Here is a 23,165-nt window from a genome sequence, read left to right as displayed (position 1 = left end):
TGCCGCTGACACCTCTCATGCCTTAGGATCCCCTTGTACTAGAGCAGATAGAGAAGAAGCCCACCCTGGGGTAGGACAGGACAGCAGTGGTTATGACCCTCAGGGTTAAATTTAGGGAATTTTATGTGATAAATAAAATTCCTATCATATCACTGTTGGTCATTATTTCCACAGGTCAGAAATACAGGCTAATTTCATTTTTAGCCTGTTGAAACATTTTATTTGTGACTGGGTGGTTATAGTGCCCTTTTTTACCATGGTTGCAATCCTCTTTGGGGGTAATTAATAGATAAGTCTAAGATTAAAAAGAGGGAAAAAAAAAAAAAACAAAATCCCAGCTATCTTTTCTGGTCCCTAAATCAACAGAAGCAGTTGGCTTCTCATTTTATTCCCTGCTCGCGTCAAGAAAAGGGTTACAGTTCAGTTACTGCGCGTGTGTTTCGTCCTCGTGAGGCCCTGGTTTGATCCCCAGCACGATGAAAAACGGGGTGGTAGGAGGTCCGGGGAAGGAGGGGGAAGGAGAGATAGATGAACGGGAAATGCAGTTACTTCCTGCTCTCTGCAAGGATGCAGAAAGGTATCATCTCTGAGGCTAGAGTCTGACAATTCCTCTCACCTCCACATTTGACTCTTGGGTACAACGCCATTTAGAGACTTAGAAGCTGGCATTGCAGCTTGTGCTTCTGTACCTAAGAAGACAGATGATCGTGTTGTGTGGACAGCTGAGTGTTTGTATAATTCACTCTTCCTTTAAGTCTGGGTGGGGGTTCTATAGCTTTGCTTATCAGTCTGGAATGCAGGGATTGTAAAGAGTTACTTTGAGTTGGGTGTGGTTTTGCAGAGGTGGTAATGCTGAAGTTTGGGAGACTGAGGCAGGAGAGCCAGTTGCAGCCAGACTAGATTACACTCTGAAGACCAGGTTTCAAAAAAAAAAGAAAGAGAACAAAAATCTCTGACCTCTTCATGAAACGTCTTGTTAAATTAAAGGCATCTCTCTTGTGGAGTTAATCTTAGTTCTTAGCCTTTGGTTTGTTCTTAGTTTGGTCTGTCACCTGCCTGTGGGTCCCAGGTACCACATTACCTTGTATATAATAAATAATCAATGTGTGTACTCAATAACGCAGAGCTAATTAATATAACTCAGCAATCTGTTACTGATAACAGATGAAATGCATAAACGCTAACTCTTACATGGACTCTCCTGTACTGAGATAAATTTGATCACTAATGCCTAAATGCAAGCAAATGCAAGCAGCTAAGAAAGCCTTGTGTAGAGAAGCGCGTCTTGTAGTCCCTGCCTTACTTAAAGGACCTCAGGTTGGATGCCACTATTGGCAAATGTTGGTCTCTCTTGTTAACATCTTGTAATTTGGTTTGGTTTTCCTTTACTTTAGCTATTGATCAACTGTTTTCACTCCAGAATATATTATCAAGACTGGTGTGTGTGTTCATGTGTGTAAGTACATCTTGGAGTATGATGTCATTAAAGGAATGTTGATTTATCTGAAACACATCGATGACATCAATCTGACACATTTTTCTATTGCTTTATACAACATAAAAACAAAACCTATCAAACCAAGGGAGATGGGTGGTTGGCACAGCTTCTCTGAGGAGTGGCACAGTAAGGTGTCGGGCTTCTCACAACAGCTCGGCTCTGCCACAGCAAGAAATGAGATGGGGCTCAGTATGACTGCGTCTCAGTCAGAATTACTGGACACAATATTTGATTTTTGTACAATTTTTATGCCACTAAATTCTTCTCCCTGTCCATTTAAAAACCATCTATTCTTAGTTCATGGCCATACAAAAACAAAGATAGACTGGAATTTGGCCTGTGAGGACTAGTTCTCAGAATTCCCTCACAGAAAGCTGATTTTTTTTTTTTTTTTTTTTTTTTTTTTTTTTTGGTACTGTTTTTGTTAATGGAAATTGGAGATCGGCATCAGGTGGATCCTCACTGGAACATGAAGTCCTTTGATGACACAGTGCCCTTGTCTTTACCCGCCTTCTCTGCATTGACTGGGGTCTTAATAGAACTTGCTGACTACTGTCTACACACTTCGTTTTATTTGGATTTAAGGGATCTGTCTTGGTTTTCTCATATATAATAAATAAATAGTAAGTCCTGAATACCTTCTCTTTAACCAGATTTTTAAATTATGTAATAAGCATTTTTTGTTTGTTTTTAAATGAGGGCTGGAGAGATGGCTAGTACTTAAGAGTACTTGCTGCTATTCAGAGGACCTGGGTTCAATTCCCAGCACAATTCCAGTGCTCAGCCCTGTAACTCCAGCTATAAAAGGGATCCAATGCCTCGGGCCTCTGCACTCGCCTGCACAAATGCGCACACACCACTCCTGCACACACGTGCATAATTAAAAACAACCCTTTTCTCTGTGAAATGGTTTTCCATTGAGCACTTGGTGTATGTATATAAATGTTAGAGATTAAGCATTTAAGGGACTCATTTGCTTTTCTAATTATTCTTGTCAAAGTAAAAGACTTCGGATCAGAGTCCATTGGGGGCAGTTGGCTTTGGTAAGTTAGCAGAAAATAATGTCCTTCTTAAACTGGCTTTGCTCCCTTTTTGGCCTGACGTTATTGCTTGTTAGGAGTGTTTCTTAATAAACCCCAAGCCCCTTTTCCTTTCAGTCTCCTGTCCAGGATCCTTTGGCTGTTAAACTTACTTAAATAAAGTGTTTATCCATTAGCAGCTCAGCATGGTATGAAGCCTATAGAAACTTGCTACAGAATTTTCTTTGGGGACATTTTCCTTGATATTTTTCTCACATTAATTGCTTTATTATTATGTAGATTTATGGTGACTAGCTCTCAGTGCTAGTCAGCTTCTGGTTGCTAGTAATTGTTAAGGAAGTTAGAGCTGGTGATATTGGACACAGGCAGATCCAGGAGATGGGAAAGGGAACCTGTACTTCAGCTGATTGGCTTGAGATGCCTGCCTAGAAAATACTGTCTGCACCCAGTGCTTTGCTTAGTCCTGATACAGAGGCATCTCTTCGCTTGTGTTCAAGTCTGAAAATATTGTTTTTAAATCAGCTTTGTATTCGTTTGGCTTATTTGTATCAAGTTTTAAAAATAATTTTTTTCTAACCAATTTAACCAGTCACAGTAACATGTAATTGTCACATTTTATTATGCTAACCTGCCTTTTGTGTTTTTTTAAGAGCACCGAATAAATTAGTAGTTATTAACCATCCGTTATTGCCATTCTGATCAGATTGAAGAGTGGAGTGGGTGTGAATCCGTGGGTGTGAAGAGAGCTTATTCCTGTCGTGTGGAATAAGAGGATCGCTACTTGCTCTACCTTGAGTGCTACAGCTCCAGTTTTATTGTATGTTTCTGTTGATGGCTCAAGCCACCCAACACTCCACACTCTGAAGTGGTCTGTTTACCAACCCAACATACATACTTGTAGTTATGTCTAATAGAAAAATGCTGTTGTGTCTCTCTAAACCATGTTCCTTTTCAGAAATTTGTTGAAAATGTTAGCCCAGAAAGCTATTTCATTTCTTTTCTGGAGAGGAGATAAAGATCGTTGGTATCTAAAAATACGTTTGTACTACATCTAGTTCTGCAGCATCAAGGCCTGTTTTCTAGACACCAAGTCTGAGTATAATTTTTAAGTGTTTATTAAGACTTGAATGAAGCTGGGAGTAGGGCACACATTGGTAATCCAGCACTTGGGAGGTGGAGGCAGGAGACTCAGGAATCTAAGGTCAGCTTTGTCTACACAATGAGGTCAAGGCATGAGTCCCTGTCCTCTTGGGGTGGGGGCTTTAATAAGTTTTGGAGATGACGTTTCTGTGAAGTTTCGCTAACAAATTTAGTGTCCCATAACAAATGGCTGGAAGTTTTGTTCTGGTCTTTGGCTCCTCCTCTCTTCCTCTCCTCTTCCATTGCTCTACCTGACCCTTCACAATGTAATGAAGTAAGACTGACCACCAAAGCTTTCTGTTCTCTCACCTGTGTTCAGTGTAACCTTTAACATTTGCTCAAGCACTCTGACTTCTGCAGATCTGCTCAGGTGTGAGACGTTCCTTGATCTGTGGAGTCCCCCGGGGTGAGTGCAGTGAAAAGGCAAAATTTTCTATTAGCTAATAGTTAAAATTTTGCATCAGGCATGGGTTTGGAAGCTGTTTGCTTTTACAGTCACCTCTCCGGGGATAATCTAATAACTGGACCATTCAGAAAACCACAGAGACTACATTTGGGGAGGCAGAGGCCTGCTAAAACCATGCCTAGCATGTGTGAGGTGCTGGTTTAACACCCATTTGAAGAATTGTTGCTATTCGAAAGCTTTACTGCCTTCATTGGGAAAGAAAGGCCATGTTGTATGTTCTTACCCTGAAATCAGTTTTATCAAGACTAGTAAAGCAACAGCACGACAAACATTTGCCCACATCGGATCTTTTACCCAGATAGAAGAGCTGTGTACCAGGAAACAGCCGTGGCCCTTGACCAGAACTGAGTCTCATGGGAAACCAGTTATTTCCAGCATACAAACTTTAAAAAGATGGGGTGGGGGCTATGACCAAGGAAGAAATGATGGTGAGGAGAAGTTCATTATATAAAGACGGAAGGGTTATGTCTCCTTCAAGCTAAGTGTTGTTAGTTTATCCCCAACGCTGTGTCCCTTGGGAAGCAGCTCGTGGCCTGAGTTTGGAGGTGGGAGCTTTTGTCTGCAGGCTGTGGGGGTTGGACTCTAGGGATATTTTCCTTTTGGTAATTTTGGTTCTTTCTTCGTTTGTTTCCTTTTTTGGCTGAAGAATGGGCTACCGCTGCCTGCCTTGCCATCTTTATGTGCTGTTTACACGCGGCTTTTACTGAGGGAGCCGTTACCACGTCTGATTTATCTTTTATTGCAAGTGCCCATTTAAAAGCGATTTCGAAAGTAAATGTTGTTTTGTTAATTACCAGGTTGATGTTCCTACTGGTCATTATGCAATCAATGAAAACACTGATATTTATAGTTTCTCAAAAAGGGAAGAGATTATAAATATTTATCATGTTAATATATAGTGATATATGTTAGATTTTTAAGCCCTTTCCTGGGGTAGTTAAAGCATTTTTTCCTGAGACATGAAACTTTGTCTTTTTTTTTTTTTTTCTTAAAGAGAAGAATGTGGAGATGAGCACTCGAAGTTAACTGGTGCTATCAGTGCTGGAGCTGACGGATTTTTCCTTTGCATGTTGCAGACCATCTGGGAATATTACAATGTTGATAATCCATGTGACTATAATGTTTATTGTTTACCCTAGTTAAGGACCAGGAACTGGACTCTTCTGCTGGTGTTTTCCTTCTGGGCTTAGCAAGATAACCATGATTTCTGCTGGCTCTGTGGGCCTTTACAGTGCAGTGTATTTCTTACTCGGTTTGCAAATCAAGGGGAATGTGCTTTTGGAGGTACTGTGTCTGTGTGAGCCTTGTACTCCCAATCCTGTGTTCACTTCGGCCACGCCCCTTATTAAACTTGTCTGAGATGGCTCAGTGGCAAAGTCCTTGCTGTGTAGTCATGGAACTTGAGTTTAGATACCCAGTGCCCACATAAATAGCTGATGTGGGGCTAGAGAGATAGCTCAGTGGTTAAGAGCACTGACTGCTCATCCAGAGGTCCTGAGTTCAAATCCCAGCAACCACGTGGTGGCTCACAACCATCTGTAATGGGATCCTACGCCCTCTTCTGGTGTGTTTGAATACAGTGACAGCATACTTGTATTAAATAATATGCTTAAATCAACTTTTGGACTCCATGTGCAAAAACAGGTCACTCTACCTGCACACACACACACACACACACACACATAAAACTTTAAATCAGTATACCACTTTTTTAAAAAGCCTAACAGATTCCTTTCTTTTTAACATACAGAAACACTAATGGATAAGAGTTTAATGTGTCGGCTTTTAGGTACTTAAAGAGCCAATGTGAATTTTTTTTTTGACAAATTACAAAACAAAATGTAGAGAATATGAAGCTTCTGGTAGTTTTTAATAACCATGGTGGGGTTTGTTATAAGGTGTTAAATCCAAGGCACTCTTGGAGGGTATTAATTTCAGAAACCAAACATTTGGGTAATTACGACATAGAAAGATGTGCTTTGAGGCTTAGAAACAGCAGTGAGGTAATTAGACTTTAAAGTGGTAGTAGATTTTGTGACTAATAAGTATTACCTTTTTAACATTGAATATTTATATTAAGTAGCCTTTTAAAATAGCCCATTGAGGGCTGGAGAGATGACTCAGCAGTTAAGAACACTGACTGCTCTTCCAGAGGTCCTGAGTTCAATTCCCAGCAACCACATGGTGGCTCACAACCATCTGTAATGGGATCTGAAGCTCTTTTCTGGCGCACAGGCACACATGCAGACAGAGCACTCATATATTAAATAAATAAGTCTTTTAAAAATAGATAAATAAAATTGAGCTGGGGGGATGGCTCAGGGGGTAAGTGCCTGTCTCTAAGCATGAGAACCTGGGCTTGAATCCTCATTAATTTACCCGCATAAATAAGTGGGCAAGTAGGGAGCATCAGCCACCCCAGGGCTCCTATGAAACAGGAGAGAGAAGATTCTCCAGAAGCCTTTGGAGCAGTTGGTCTGACATACAGAGTAACAAAACTCAGAAAGACTGCGTCTTAATAACACCCAAGGTCAGCCTCTGTCACTCCCCCCCCCCCACACACACATGTCCTGTGGTATACATACTAGACATGCATGTGCTCAGACACAGGAATGTACACACCCATACCATATACATCCACACACTCAATATACTCTGTCCAACGTTTCTTTCTTGGTTCAAGATTATTTATTAAATATATGCATAGTGTATATTCAATTTTTCTATCACGGCCTTTTCAAGATTCCTAACTGGTGATATTCTATAAAGTACACCAAAAGTAAGGGCCAGAAATGTAGCTGGGGTGGTGTTGGGGGTGTGTGACATTTTCCACGTGCAGAGACCTTGGTTTGCTACCAGCATCATAAAAACCTTGCACACGTACACACTCATACACACAGACACACACTCTCCCTACTGAAGACTGCTTGAGACCTTGACAGAGGGTAAAAGGATGAGCCGCCTCTGTTAAATCTATAATCCCTTCAGATACTTAAGCAGCGCCTGCCCCCACGTAGGGACCAGACGTCTGCTTCACGCAACTTCGCCAAAAGGACTATAAATAGGGGCTAAGAGTGCAGCGGATGCTCTGGGTTCAACCCCAAACACTTCTCCTGTCAAAACCTAGATATAAAACATACTACCAGTGCGTGTCTTCAGTGTATATCACCAGGCAAAGTTATTTAGATGAATGTGGGCACTGATCGTTAATATTTTATATTTCTAATGGCTGTTCCAACTTTGGGCTTTTACTATTCTGTGTCCCCCTCCAATACTGGGGATCAAACCCTGGGTTTTGTGGCTGCTTGGCAAGTGCTCTGCCAACTAACCTCAGCTGTTGATGTGGCTCTGACAGGCAAGTGATAATCCCTGTTGGATGTCTTCACTGTTCCAGAGGCAAATTCCTAATGTAAAAATGTACCAGGGAATGAAATCAAGATCTAGTCAGATTTGTAATTTACATTCCTAAGAATATCCCTGCCATTTCTGTATTATAGTAAACATTAAACAATGAGACATATTTAAATTTTAGCAGTTACTTTCCTATAGTAACTATCCTATGTCGTTGATATTTAAATTATTATTATCATCATTATCATTACTGTGTTGCTTGGTGGGATCCATTCTCTCTGGCATATACACAGGCTCTTAGGTTAACTGGGATTGGGTCACTCACCTTTCCTTCCTCCCTTGTTTTGAGAAAAGCTTAGTATGTTAAGGGGCATCAAACTAAGTAGCCCAGGCTGGTCTTGAACTCATAACCCCTTTTAAGGGTATGAAGACCAGAAACAGCACATTCTCAAGAGGAGGTCAGTTTTCCAAGTAAGCAGCATCTTTCCTCCTTCCCTTATTTTAGCAGCAGGTAGCAGCCTGAGGTGTGTCCTGTCCTGTGTGCTGCTCTATTCTTCTCTGGTTTCTCTCTCTCTCTCTCTCTCTCTCTCTCTCTCTCTCTCTCTCTCTCTCTCTTTCTCTCTCTCTCTCTCTCTCTCCCTCTCTCCCTTTCTCTTTTTTTAAAGATTTATTTATTTTATATAAATACACTGTAGTTATCCTCAGACACACCAGAAGAGGGCATCAGATCCCATTACAGATGGTTGTGAGCCACCATGTGGTTGCTGGGACTTGAACTCAGGACCTCTGGAAGAGCAGCCAGTGCTCTAACCACTGAGATATCCCTCCAGCCCCTCTTCGCCTGTTTCTCTTGTGCCCACCTAGTGTCACTGTATAAAGAGATCAGATGGGACGATACTGGGTGCTTTTCTCCCTGTCCTCTGAGACAGGTCCCCATTTTCCTCTCACAGCCTGGCAGCTCAAAGGCAGCATTGACCTCCACCAAGAAGAGAACAAAAGCAAGATAAACACAGGAGACATTGTTATGGTTCTTCAAGAAAACCTTTATGACTGACTTCTGCTTACATAGAATAATCTTAGAAACATTTTTCAAAGTGTTTTTTACTGGGATCTCTTTGTGTGAGTCTTTCCAAAGTAACCTGAAAGAAAAGACTAGACTGGGTTTGGAGGGCGGCAGCAGATACCTCACACTTACAGCAAACTCTCAGTGCTGAGACCTACAGATCAAAGAAGGGGTGATTCATAGCCCATCAACACATGTGTGCATGTGTGTTTTGGAGATACAGTCTCTTTGAACATGTAGAAAGCCTTTGGGGTAAAATCTGTTTTCTTCCACAAAATATATTGACTTCTCATACTTAGCACACATCATGAACTTTTTTGGGGGGCGAGGGGGAATTGTACTTTTGAGACAGGATCTCATGTATTCCAGGACCTCAAACTCAATATATAACCAAGGATGGCCTTGAACTCTGGATCTCTTGTATCTACCTCAGAAGCTATTATCTTTTTAAATGAGGTTGAGCCTTCAAATCATTTTCCTGTTCAACTAAATATTTTCTAATATTTTTTAATGGACATTCTTTTCACTCATATTATATACGTGTGTGTGTGTGTGTGTGTGTGTGTGTGTGAGAGAGAGAGAGAGAGAGAGAGAGAGAGAGAGAGAGAGAGAGTGAAAAAGAATGTGTTTGTCTTTTATTATGTAGTCCTAGATAGCCTGGAACTCACTACGTAGACCAGGCCTGGACTCACTAAGCTCTGCCCGTATATATCAGGTGTGAATGGGATTAGAGGTCTGGACCGCCATGCCTGGCTCTTCTCATGTGCCTGAAGCCACATATTGCCACGGTGCCCTATACAGGTATCTAGTATGTTATTATAGCGTGCTTCCTTGAGTCTTCCAACAGTCCAGATAGCTAGACCAGCAGACACCTTGGATTCGTATAAAGCCTCAATTTTGCCTTTTCCTGTGGATGGTTTAGACACAGCCATATGTCAAGTCATATTTCTGGCAAGATCCCTTCATAGTTTCTAGGCTAATTTGGTATCAAGCGGTTATGCATTATTATATAATTCTGTGGCCTATGCTGATGCTCATGGCCAAAGGCAACAGCATTGTCAGTTAGGATTCTTCACGGACATTAGCTGCCAAATTACGGGTTTCTCTTGTCAAGAGACTTTGTATCTCCTGGCCAGTCTTATCTTCTGTCTTTTCAAATGTCTTATGTTTAAAAATGTAATGTCAGCCACTAAAATAGGCCTTTCTATGGGTTCTTTGGACAGTCATTGGCTTTTCAAGATTGGACCGTTGTGATGGTCATTCTTGGCATAGTTGGACATATGTGTTAGTTCTACCCAGAATACAGCCTGCTGCTGTGGGAAGAGAGGAGCCTCAGAACCAGGGACAGAGCTGAATCTAAACCCTAGTTCTAACTTGCTTAAGCTTTCCAATCCTCTATTTATGAAATAAGGATAATGATTACACAAAGTGAGATAACAAAGAATTAAATGAGGGACTAGGGAGGTTGTCTAGTGGACCCCAGAAACCAAGCAAAAATGCTAGGTGTGGGGACGCGTGCTTAAAATCCCAGCGATAAAGTGACGGAGATCCCTGGGCTTGCTCCATGGCCAGTAATTAGCCCGCTCCACACCAGTGAAAACCTTTGTTTCTTAAAAACCAGGTGGCGCTTAATTGAAGCTAGTGAATGTAAAAACAGACTGAAAATGGCCTGGGTTAGTGAGGTAGCTCTGAGCAAAGGTGCCTGCTGCAAAGCCCAGGCGCCAGAGAACCAACCCTGGGATCCCATTGGTGGAAGGAGAGAACTGGCTCCCAGGGGTTGTCCTCTGACCTCCACATTTGCAGGTGCACATCCACACACCTGTACACAAGCACGTAAAGAGAGCACGGATACAGACGGTGCTACTGTTACCGGCAGAGAAGCCGGGCAGCAACACAGGAAGGCGAATTTGGAGCAGGTTACATTCCTTCTAAGGGAGAGGGGGGATGTCCAGTGAATCGTTGTCTGTATTGACTTGGCCGTAGAGTTCAGCACAGTACATGGCTGCCGGCCTTCCCTCTATTTATGACAGCGAGTACATGCAAGGTACTCTGAGTGTTTATTAAGTTGGCATGACTCTCACTATGGCTCGGACCTTTGGTCTTTTCCATGTTTGCTTTAGGAAGAGGAAAATCAATCAGTTTAATTGCTCCCAAGCCTAATGACCTCAGTTTAGTCCCCAGGACCTCCAAGTGGGAAGAAAGAACCATCAGCCCTGCCCATGGGCATATAACACAAAACAAATCAAAAGGAGGTTTTAGCCTAAACAATGTTTAGTTAACAGATAGCTTTTTGATGGCAAGTCTGTCACATCATTTCTGCACACCGACACAAAGCTGGCCTGCCGGGCATGTTGTGTGCCCATGATTTCAGCACTTGGGAGGGTTAGTCACAAATTCAAGGTCAGCCAGGGACACACAGTGATCCTGTTCTTTTAAATAAAAGAGCAAGCACCAACAAAGTTGACCAATGGTTGTCACAATCAGCCAGTCTTAGGAAAATTATGTGGTTTTGCTACTCCTCTGCATGTGAATGGGCTTGGTACTTCCCAGAGCTGCGGTGGATGTACATCGTGAGAAGGCCTGTCTCTGAGCTATCTCTGGTCAACTCTTTAGAAAGGGGGAATTAAAAACAAAACAAAACAAAACAATAAAACCCTAAAAGTTTGTGGGATAAGGGTGCTAGAAAGCAGTCCAGTGTTCATAGCAGTAACAGACTGGTTGGTTCTGTGTCCTCTAAGTCTAGCTCATCATAGCTTCCCTGCTGATTGGCTGAATTATGGGAAGGGGTTGGGACCTTAGGATTGAAAGGTGTTTTCATAGATGTTATTGTACTTGATACAAGCCCAGCTAAATGTCAGTTTCATTTTAAGTAATGAGGAAACTCAGGCCGTCTAGAGAAAGCGTTTTATGTGTCTGGTCTCTGGAGAACTAGAGTCCCACCCCTCAGTTCCCCTGCATGCCCTGTGTAATAGAACTGACTACGGAGTGATGTCCTTGTCTGGCTCAGCGTGGATTTACTCCAGAGGCTCTTCAGTTGCCTGTTTGAAGATGGCTCAGTTCAGGCCCTCAAAAGGGCATTACTTTATGTTTCTCACAAAATGGGCTGGTTTACAGGGGAAGAACGGTGCTTTTTAAATATAAGTAGATAGACAGATAGTAGGTAGGTAAAGAGACAATTGACTGATTGATGGTTGATTGACACTGAGATGTCAGCTGGTTCCTCCAGGAACACCTTCCTAAAAGATCTCCTTTCCCACATAGCCTGTAAAGTAAAAATTATCTTTCCCAGATCTGAGACCTAAGTGGTCCTTACTCTTGCTAGACAGTCAAGCTAAAAGTGAAACAAATGCAGGCTGAATCTCAAGTGCATATTAGCTTATATATGTGAATTATAACTTTTCATGAAGAACTGCTTCAGAGCTACAAATTTTTTAAATGATAGAGTAAAAGCTAAATAAATATATGCATATGTATACGTGTGTGTGTGTGTGTGTGTGTGTGTGTGTGTGTGTGTACAAATATCCATGTATACATATCCATCCCATGTCCCATAAGGAGAGGCACGTAGCCAGGAGGAAACTGTTTCCTGGACTTCCCTCCCTCTGTGGTTGGTCCTCCTCTGTGAAGGAGCGCGACAGCTGCCGCTCATTTCCTCTCCTGGTTAAGCTTCCTGCACATCCTTGCTGATTCTCAGAGTTTCACTCCACTTACCCCTGATCTCTCTTTGTGTGTGTCATTCATTTGTAGAGTGTAAATGGCATTCGCACAGAGGAGGTGGCTACCATGACCAAAGGGCCATCCACCTACCCTGCCTCTGAATGGGAGTGCCCCAAGCAGTCAGTATTTCCTAGTCAGAGCCTGATGACCCCGCCGGAGTCTCCGCAGAGCTTTGGTTCTGGCTCCCTCTCCATAAACAGCAAGGAGGCGGAAGAGAAGGAACAGGGGGCAGCTGGTTATCATGATGCTGAAGAGATGCCAAGAGGCCCAAGTGGGGAATGTTTAGAAGTGGAGGAACAGGCCAGTGCATTAAGTTTCCCAGTAACGCCAGCTTCCTGCCAGCTGCAACTCGGTGGGGAAAAGGCAGACAGTATTGAGAAGCCGGGTGCACCAGCAGAGGCCCTTAAGACCCAGAGCGGATCTTTTCTGGACTCTCCTGTGGGTAACCAGTTCCCCACGCTCATTCGAAGTTTCCAGGTAGTAACCGATTTGACAATGCAGGTCTAATGACACTCTTCGGGTGCGGGGCCGGAATCTGGTCTGAGGAGGAGGTGAGGTGGCAGTGGTGGTAAAGGGTGTGGTCCCTGCTGTTTTCAGGGTCACAGTTAAAAGTGAAGCCCTTGGTTGGGTGAGGATACTCAGTCAGAGGAATTAACTCTGACTAGTCACATTTCTCTTATAAAGGCTTAACAAAACCCTTAGGAATAAACTCCAACTATTTACCTCAGAGCAGCGGGTGTGAGTTGGTTCGTTCCTCTTTCCATTGTGAGAGATGGATTAGAGACTCCTGTGGGGAGGAGCCTTCAGAGTCCTAAGACCGCCGTGCTCAAAGATTTTTCCAGTACTCCTCACTGACATGTGATCCTCAAATGGAAAGTTAGACCTCTCCGTTGTCCGGCCCCCCATTTCCACTGCCTCCTCATAGGGGTTTCCATGATCACAGGCACTAACTTCTGCACTGAGGTGAATGGTCGCTTAACCTTGTCACGATTGGTTAAGGTTTAGGGTGATTGATCTGGGGAAAGTGAGCAGCCTGTGCTGTTCTGCTAACGTTCATCCTTTTGGAATTCTGAAATCACCAGGTGGTGGGAAAACTGATTTTTTTTTTCTCTCTCTTTCTCCCTGGTTTTCCAAATACTGTTTCTTCTCGGTAAATCCAAAGTGAACGTCTGACATTGATTTGAAAGAAGTTAATGGATTCTAAGGGAATGTGTTCCAGGGCGTCTGCTGCTCCATGCGCGTTTGTCCTTAGTGGGGAAATGTGCCTGGTTTTCTTAATTACAGTGTCCAGTCACAAGGACGAATAAAAGTGATTTCTATTTGGCAAATAATTTTATATTCAAATTCTGAAGGATGGTCGGAAGTGTTTTATATCGCCGGTCATAAACTGTCTGGTGTTATGATTTTCCATTAAGCTTATGAAAGTGGCAGCAGCAATGCCTCTTCCCCTGCCCTTCTCAAGATGTGGCACCTTGACAGGGCTTTTGGGAATCGTGTCCTTTGGAGAAGGAGTCCAACCTTTGCTTTGATCAGATCAGGGTCAGAAGGTTCCACTCTCCATGGTCTGCAATAAGATTTGGCCATCTCTGTTTCCTTACTGCCCACAGCCTCCTCTGGTAAAGACTCAAACTGTCACCATCTCAGATACTGCCAATGCCGTGAAAAGTGAAATCCCAACCAAAGATGTCCCTATTGTCCACACTGAAACCAAGACCATCACCTACGAAGCTGCCCAGGTAAGACACTGCTGCTTCAGAACAAAGATTAGCCAGCTCAGCGTATAGGCGTACTCATTGAACATGCATGAAGACCTGGGTTCGGTCCCTAAACTGCATAAATAAAGCCAGCTGGTATGGGCTGGTTCAGTTGGTAAAGCACTTGCCTCACAAGTATGAAGTCCTGGCTTTGAACCCTCAGATTCCATAGATGAAAGCTCGCAGGCCCACTAATTGGACCTATGTATCAGGGAAAGACTGTTTCTCAGAGAGGAAAAGCACCTTTAGACTGATACCTGTTAGTTGTCCTCTGACTGGCACCTGTTTGTGTGCATACACACATAGGAACAGTTAAAAAATAAAAGCCAGATATACTAGTGCACACCTGTAATGCCAGCACTTTGGATATAGAGGCAGATGGATCAGGAATTCAGGGTCATTCTCAGTTACATTGTGAGTTTGAGGCCAACCTGGGCTACATGAGACCCTGTCTCAAAATAATTTATCTTAAAAAGTAAATCAATGCCAAATGTCAGTGGAGTAACATTGTACTTGACACATGTGAGACCCATGAACCAAAGAGCAAATGAAATTACCACTAATCTGTCCACTTGTGTCCATCCATCCAAGTCATTTGGGAAAGTTATTCTATTGTGGTGTGAACATGGGCTCTGGGTCAGATAAACCTGAGCTCAGGTCTTGCTCCTCTGTTTCCTAACGTGGACAAGTCATTAAACCTTGGCCAGCCCTGCTAGTGATGTGACTTTCCATGTCTTGGTATCATTGTGAGGGTTTAAATCTTTTTTAATCTTTTATTTCCTCATTAAAGTAAAACTTGATCATTTTTTGGTAATTTGAATGCATCAGAGTGTATTCTGCTGAATTTATTTTTTAGTCACCAACGGCAAGAAGTTAATCCTCTATAAGATGAGCTCCTAATTCACTTCTGTAACAGATGTTTATTGAGCTTTTATCTATTAAGCCAAAGTGGTGTCAGGGTAGACAGTCCCTGTCCTGTAGGGGACATTCTGGAAGGAGAGAAGAGTAAGCAAGAAATCACTGCAGCTCCAGACACAGTGGCCCACAGCAGAATCGTACAGGGAGGGCAGGGGCAGGTGGTTGGGAATTTGAGACCCTCCTTGGGCTAGCCTGCAAGACCTTGACTGGGAAAATTATCGAGCAGAATTGAAAAGGGAGGGAACCTACATAAATACACATCCCATATTAGACAGTTCTACAAGGAAACTCAGATGGGAAAACGAGATCAATCAAGGGGCTGGGGATGCAGCTCGGTGAGTGAGCACAGTGCAAGGGGGCAGCAGGTACTTCTATCTTGGCCCTGAAGATCTCTCCACCCAGTCGCCCATCACCATGAGCCTCATGAAGCTTGGAGGGTAAAGCCACACAGCATTGTCTACCCTGAGAGGGGTAACTGCATAATCCTAGAGCAGCCACCAGCCTCTCCATCGCTGGCTCTGACGTAGGATAGGATGGCACACTGCTACAAAGGATTCGGGAAGTTAGGCGAATTGGCTCTGTGGAGCACTGGCATCTCTGATGTTCAGCCAGTGTGAGCTCCTCTCCTCTCCTGCTGTGGTCTAGAGTGTGGGGTTTAATTTGGTGAGTGACAGGTTGCTTTAAGGTTGCTGACTGCGGGTGATAAAGTAGCATCATTAAAGCAGTGGCCTTTTAAAGATGATTCCCAGAGCTGCGTGTCCTAATACAGGCCTGGAGACAAGGTTGTGATCGGGGCAGATCTGGAGAGATGATCATAACAGAAGTAAGTGTAGCCCCTTAGGTAGTGAAGGGAAAGAACTGTCAGTCAAGAGAGACTGTAAAAAGCTATCAAGTAGGCCTTGGCAATGGGGGTAACTGAAGAAGAAAAGAAAAACAGCATCACGATTCTATACATTGTTAGTCTGGGGATGTGGGAAGGAGTGACTTTCTTATACATAGGAATTATTACCACCATGGGAGCAACCAAAATAGCCTTCAGGGGGTGGGGCAGAGGGGTTGGTTAAATAAGTTGTGGAACATCCTGTGGAGATACTTCTGTGTGGCTTCTGCTGGGGACCAGTCTACATGATAAATGTGTGAATGAGCAATCCCGCCAAACTGTAAAATGAATTGTTTTAATATGAATGTATAGAGTGAATTAATCCAGCAGCTGTAGTGTATGTAGTTCCTCACCCTTGCTAGTCCCCAATAACCACATAGAGAAACCATGACTTATTTCAAGCCACACCTCAATGGCTGGGTAGTTAAATGATTCATTAAAGCCCCTATGCTAACCTGGCTATTTCCCCTTGTGTCTTCTCCCTCTCTTCCTGGCTCTTATCTGAATTCCCCTTCCCACTGATAGTGGAAGTCCTGCCCTATCCTCTCTTCTGCCCAGCCATTGGGTCACCAGCATTTATTGACAAGGCGGAGAATAAATAGTAAGAACTGTTTACACAAATTTGAGACAGAAAATTCTTGGTATGAGCATTACAGTGCTGTGTCTGGATTGAAACAAGGTATGGGGCAGGAAAATCCGCATTTGAATAGCACAAGAGTAACCTTTACCTGGTGCACAAAAATATTATGCCTATGCCAAACGTGGGAATCATTATCTTTTGTTCATGGGCAGAAAGGCCATGTGTGATGTGGCATTTGGTGGCATTGCATTCTCCTGGGTAGATAATTAAAAACTGAGGAGATGGCATAGTTAATAAAGTGCTTGCTGTACAGTATGAAGACCTGAGTTTAGATCCCCAGCTCCCATGGAAAAAGCCAGGTTTGGGGTGAACACCTGTAACCTCAGTGCTGGTGGGTGGGGGTCAGGAGAGAGGGGACAGGAGAATCTTGTGAGCTCATTGTCTAGCCAAACTATATCAATTAATTAGCTCTAGGTTCAGTGAGAGATCCCATTTCAAAAATAAGTTAGAAGCCAGGCGTGGTGGTGTACAGCTTTAATCCCAGCACTGGGGAGGCAGAGGCAGGCGGATCTCTGTGAGTTTGATGCCAGCCTGTTCTACAGAGTGAGCTCCATGCCAGCTAAGGCTATATAGTGAGACCTTGTCTTGGAAACAAACAACAAATAAATATGTAAGCTGGAGGACAGCCATTGCTAACCTCTGGTCTCTGCACACACATACACACACCTGTTCACTCACCTGCCTGCACATGTGCACACATTTACACACACACACTTCTACCCCACAGACACAAACACTCAAAGACTGAAAAGAAAAAGTGTGAGCCATATATGTGTGACCCCAAGAATGAGACTGGACCTGAAGATTGGGCAGTGGTGGTGCGCACCCTTAACCCCAGCACTTAAGAGGCAGAAACAGGGAGCTTTCTGAATCTGAGAAATTTGAAGTCAGCCTAGTCTACAGAGGGAGTTCCAGAACGGCCAGGGCTACACAGAGAAACCCTGTCTGAAAAACAAACAAGACTGGAACTGAGACTCAGAAACGGGAGGGAAGCTCACTGCTTACCTTCATATTGAAGTATTTAAACTCTGTAGCCTACACATTAAAATTTTAGTGGGGCCAAGCTTGGCCGTATAATACATCTATAGTCTAGAATGTCAGATACTCTTAGGTCTAAGGATTGTGAGTTCAAGGCAACTGAGTCCCTTTCAAGATTTTTTTTTTTTTTCAATGCAGAGTAGTAGGGCTCAGTCAATAGTGTGCTTGCCTAGGCTGCATGAAACCTGGGTCTCTCTCTCTCTCTCTCTCTCTCTCTCTCTCTCTCTCTCTTTCTCTCTCTCTCTCTCTCTCTCTCTCTCTCTCACACACACACACACACACACACACACACACACACACACACACAATGCTTCCCAAGTACTGTAGACCACGACAGCCTCCTGTGAGTTTGGATTTCAGTCTGGGCAGCAGCACCGGCTTAGTGGTGTTTCTGTTTGTTATTTTCTTACAAGTGGGCTTCACACCGCCACACTCAGCACTTACTGGGTTCTGGGAGTAGGAACCTGCTTCTCAATCATGACAAGTGCTTTTCCTGCCGAGTCACCTCCCAGGCCTCAAAACCACAAATTTTTTCATTTCACTTTTTGTTGTACAGCTGAGGTGTAGCCAGATTTGGGCAAATGTGACTAGAATTGCTGTGAACATCCACATGCATGTCTCTGTAGATAAACACCTAAGGATGCCATGCCTGGCTTACAGACAAGTGGATGCTTGCACCATGCCTTTAAGGAAGTATTGGTGAGAGCAAGGGAAAGGAGATGGGTGAGGGAGGAGTGGATAGATGGAAGTGGGCAACCATGACAGCGCCTCCATCTTCCTCCTCCAGAGACAAAACAGAGTGCAGGGTGGGCAGCAGGTGGAAACACTCAGGTTCTGCCTCCCTTTGTTTGTTTGGTTGGCTTTTTTTAAAAGATGTATTTATTTTTATTTATACACTGAAGCTGTCTTCAGACACACCAGAAGAGAGCTTCAGATCCCATTACAGATGGTTGCGAGCCACCATGTGGTTGCTGGGAATTGAACTCGGAACCTCCGCTGAGCCATCTCTCCAGCTCTGGTTGGCTTTTTCAAGACAGGGTTTCTGTGTAGCCCTGGCTGTCCTGGAACTATGTAAAACAGGCTGGCCTCGAACTCAAAGAGATAGATCCACCTGCCTCTGCCTCCTGAGTGCCGAGATTAAAGGCGTGCACCACCACTCTTGGCTAATTTATACTCTTACAGAGCACTTCCACTTCTGTGGTTTCTTCTGATCCTCACAGTGCTGTGTTTAGGCAGAGCACCTGCTACAGTGCCAGCTTCTATAAATGAAAACTGGTGGGCATGGTGGTGTGCACCCAAAATCCTAGCACGTGGGAAGTAGAGGCTGGAGGATGGTGGGGAGGTTTCAAGGCCAGCCTCAGCTAGACTTGAGGCCATTCTGAGCTACTTGAAACCTAGACAGAGAAGTAAGGAAACAGAAGCTAGAGGATCACGAGTTCAAGTCCAGCCATGGCTACATAGGTAGTTTGCAGTCAGCATAAACTACTTGGAGCCTGGACAGTGAGTTGTTTCCATAGCTGGGTACTAACTGCAGGGAAACTCAGATTTTTAGTCTTCAAACAAATTTCTTGCCCATCCTGTATTGTTTGAAAACTGATTGATCAGCTATAGGACCTTGGACAAATCAACCTCCCTGAAGCCCAGTTTTCTTAACTGTACAGAGACTCAAACAGTCTCTACCTCAGGTACCTCAGATGTGAGGCAGCAGTTGCATGGTTTGCTTGACACATAGAAGGAGTGTAAAACATATATGTCGGGTCTGAATCTTTCATACATGAATGGTCTCAGCAGAAGAAAATACTAGTGGGCCAGCTAACACTGCGTCACCGGTGTGAAGGGTGGGAACCGGGCTCCACCAGGGCTGTGCCCCTTCATGGTCTTCTCTCCTCCCTAGTACCTCAGAGCTTTATTTGTCCAGATGAAACGTGGCCCTGCTCATAAGTGAAATAAAGCCAATTAGTCAGGAACTGGGGCAGGAGAGTAACATAGGCTAGGAAGTCAAGCCTGAGCCGCACAGTGAGAACATGCTTTTTAAAACCTGAAGTTGACAACACTGTTTATTCTGGTGACCGACACAGAGAGGAGGAGGTGGTTTACTGTTGTCTGGTGTGGCGCCCAGCATGGAATAGTGTCCGTTCCTTTTGGGGGGCTCCCTTTATGGAGACAGTGTCTGTGTCCGTTCTCTGACCCCTGACACCAGGGCCCGGTGTTTTCGGACTGCTCACTAGCAAGCACATGCCTTAGGTAACCTCCGTCTTCCTCCAGTTGCCTCTGTCTCGGCCGTGGAGGTCCACTTGGCTCTACTGTCCACATGCATGCTGATAGCCACTGTCTCTAGCCCTGGCACCATCTCTGTAGCTTCTCGCTAATATCTTAGCTCATATCTTAGCTAATCATGACTAGCAGCCTTAGTCCTTGTTAGATCCTGTTTTAAAGCCTGGCCTGAAAATGCTTACACCCCTCCCAGCATGGAGGAGCCCTTGTAGTATAAGTCCCTAAAGCCTACGGTGCATGTACCCTGCTTTCATGGGTGGACACTTTCTGCCTGGTCAGTTCCTGGCTCAGTTGGGTGTGAACTGTTCCCTCACTGCCGAGAGTAAGATTCCCATTTCACACTGTGGCGTAGCTCACTCACATCAGCCACCCAGAGCTGGTGCCTCTCCTGCCTTCAGGTCCCGATGAAAACACAATGACCCCTCTGTAGTTTCGAGTCCCAGTTTTCTGACTGTGGGTGCTGATGCTTCGAGGCCCTTTGTGAACAGCATCATGTTGCCCCGTGTAGCTGCCCCACTCCTGCCTCTTTCAGATCCACTCCAGTCACTGACCTGGAGCTGAGGAACTTGCGTTCACCAACATTTTTGGGGAGCAGGGCACCCTGTAGCCCTGGCTCTCCTAGACTTATAGAACATACTGGAATCAGATGTATGTGCCAGCACACCTGCCTTTATTCAGTTTGTTTGTTTCAAGACAGGGTCTCGATATCTAACTCTGGCTGTCATAGGGCATTGGAATTGGAGTTACAAATGGTTATGAGCTGTCACGTAAATGCTAGGGAGGAGGACCCTATCAAACCCAGGTCCTCTGCAAGAGCAGCCGGTTCTCTTAGCCACTAAGCTGTCTCTCCAGCCCCATTCATCCAACTCTTTAACACAGAGTCTTGTTCCCACGAGATTGGATCTGTTTCTCAAGGGTGAGGTCACTGTGAGGCCATTAGATTTTGGAGCAGAATACAGCTGAAGAGCCATTTTGGGGTTTGAGCCTGAGGGGCCTCCTGGGGGGCCTGATGACTTGTCCTTTCTTTGCAGACTGAGGACAGCAATGGGGACTTAGACCCTGGAGTCTTGCTGACAGCTCAGACCATCACATCTGAGACCACAAGTAGCACAACCACGACACAGATTACCAAGGTAAGGGAGCGGCCAGTGGCCTGCTGAGCTCGGTGCTGCATCCCAGAGGGACCTAAGTCCCCATTGCGTTGTTACTCAGTGTGGGGGGGGGGGGGGGATGCTTTCCTCAGAATACACTTGGGAAAGCCGCATAGAGTCATTTTCTTTTCACATCTGTCCAGCTGGCTGTGGAGGAAGTCTAAGTTCAGCTCGAGATGGGGTATGGTTGGGTGGGAGAGCACATACCTACCATACACAGGCTGTGGGTTCCATCCTCGACATGCATGCACATGCGCACATACGTACACACGCACACACACACACACACACACACACACACACAATTTAAGGACAGAGATTGTTGATAAGGTACAATCACACTGTCTGAGCTAGAAACCAGATCTGTGATCTGATGAATCATTCTATGTTTTGTCCTGAGGCCATGGGAACTGTAGTTTGGAGCCAAAACACTGAAATAATCGGACGGCTTTACAGGAAACAACGGGGACAAAAATGCCAAGACTTGGAATTATCCTTAGATAGTCAGGCAGCCCAGCTTTGCTGTAGCATTAGAAGAAAGCCCCCCCGCCCCCATCTCACTCTGTAGCTCAGGCTGACCTGGAACTCAGGAGTACTACCTCAGGTTCGGAAGTACTAGGATATGGGTGTGTGCCAGCGCACCTGACCTGCAGTTTGTTAAAGGTTTGGCCAGGCTTTGTCATACATGTTTGAAGCTGTGTTCCCACCCTGAACACAATCAAGTAAAAACCTAAGAACAACATGGCGTGCCGGTGTGCCTTGCTAGGTGTAGTTTTGGGGGGAAGAGAGAAAGCAAGTAAATGAAAATTTGTGTCTTTTTGTTCTTGTACTATAGTGTCTAGTGACCCAAGGTTAGGGAGCAGGACACTCCTTTTGGCAGGTCCTCCTACCCTGTGCTAAGATGTGGGAAGAGGCTGTCTTGGCAGAGCCAGCACCGTGGTGCTCAGCCAGGGCTACATGCTCAAATAACAAACAAAACATTTTGGACAGGAGCTTTTAGAGCCATCTGGGCTGTCTTGCTTTTTCTTCCTGCTGTATGTGACTCTCACTGGGCCTTTTCCTTTGGTTACAGACTGTCAAAGGGGGGATTTCTGAGACCCGAATTGAGAAAAGAATTGTGATCACAGGAGACGCCGATATCGACCACGATCAGGTGGGCACGGCTGCCTTAGCTCTTGAGGAGGAACGCGGAGGAACGCTACGGAAGCCTAGGGGGTGTGGAGCTCTTAGTATAGATGGGCATGGTGGCTGAGGCAAGAAGTTCTCCACAGCCAGCCTGAGCTACACAGGGAGACCCTGTCTCAAATAATGTGTGTGTTGGTTGGTGTTGTTCAGGGGCGATGATGGCACAGAGGCAGAGGGGAGGCGCTCTCTGGTAGGCCAGTTGCAGGGGGAGAACGGGAGACCAAGACGTGAGTAAGATACCAGGAAATAGAACTCACTCTGTGTCCTGGATCTGTCTCCAACTTGCTGTGTGTCCTTGGATAGATCACTTCACAGCTGATAGTCTCCTCTCTAAAAAAGAGTGGCTTGATCCAGATAATTCCTGGGCCCTTGTGGGTGCTAAAATTCTATGTTTTATGTTAATTAGGTGCTAATTGTGTGCTACGAGCAATTAGAAAATAATAAGGTCAGAATTAATGTTCCCAGAGAGGGGGTGGAAGAGGCTGTGGAGGGGGTAGGCCTACCAGAGAGGCTGCTAGCCTCTGCTGATGTATCTGCGAATAAGAGAAGCTTGGAGGGCTGAACCAACTCACTGCTGTGGACGCTGTGCTCAAAGTCCCAGAAGCAAGGCTGGGCTGTGTGCTGGGCTCAGTGGGTCCGTCTTACTATCAGCCACAAGCGATGGTGAACCCTGCTGTGTGTTATGTGCACTCACAGCAAGAGCCGTGGGGGAAAGGTGTTTAGAGCAAACAGGCCTGAGCCCCACCTCTGCACAATCTGTCGGATACTCTTTGAGCAGCAACTTTATTCTGTAAAGTGAAGATGAGTGTGGGTCAGACTCTGTGCGCTGATACTCGATGTCTCAGGGGCAGCTCAGGGCCCTGTCTCTTCTAGGAACTGAAGGCTCTGGCTTGGGAGGAAGTGTTTCAGGAAGGACTGTTGAAGCTTTCTTAGAAGGAGCCGGGGCCTCCAGGGAGAGGGCTCGAGCTGGGCCTAGAGTGTGGCAGCTGGGTCAGGGGAGAAGAGCGGGGGTCGGGGGGGGGGGGTCAGCAAAGACAGCAGGTTTTGTGG

At 44.9% G+C, this 23,165-nt stretch overlaps 2 protein-coding genes across 14 annotated transcripts in view; one reads left to right on the top strand and one right to left on the bottom strand.

Annotated features, from left to right (window-relative positions):
• The window catches only part of TMEM200B (transmembrane protein 200B), a 47,104-nt gene that overhangs the window by 16,607 nt on the left and 7,332 nt on the right, over positions 1–23,165 (bottom strand). The window lies entirely within an intron of this gene.
• EPB41 (erythrocyte membrane protein band 4.1) overlaps positions 1–23,165 on the top strand; it is a 145,036-nt gene that overhangs the window by 119,447 nt on the left and 2,424 nt on the right. For 6 of the 13 annotated variants that reach the window (XM_080921123.1, XM_080921122.1, XM_080921119.1 and 3 more), the window contains 4 exons: positions 12,306–12,752; positions 13,883–14,011; positions 20,811–20,912; positions 22,003–22,083. In XM_080921123.1, the coding sequence (XP_080777249.1) occupies positions 12,306–12,752; positions 13,883–14,011; positions 20,811–20,912; positions 22,003–22,083 (759 nt within the window). Of the gene's footprint in view, positions 1–5,138; positions 5,645–12,305; positions 12,753–13,882; positions 14,012–20,810; positions 20,913–22,002; positions 22,084–23,165 lie in introns of those variants that run through there. The other 7 variants (XM_080921124.1, XM_080921125.1, XM_080921126.1 and 4 more) reach the window with 3 other exon arrangements.

This window comes from Micromys minutus (genome assembly GCF_963924665.1).
Source record: "Micromys minutus genome assembly, chromosome: 9".
NCBI classification, from domain to species: Eukaryota; Metazoa; Chordata; class Mammalia; order Rodentia; family Muridae; genus Micromys; species Micromys minutus.
Note: the sequence above shows the minus strand (reverse complement) of the source record. Positions and strands in the feature narration are given on the sequence as shown.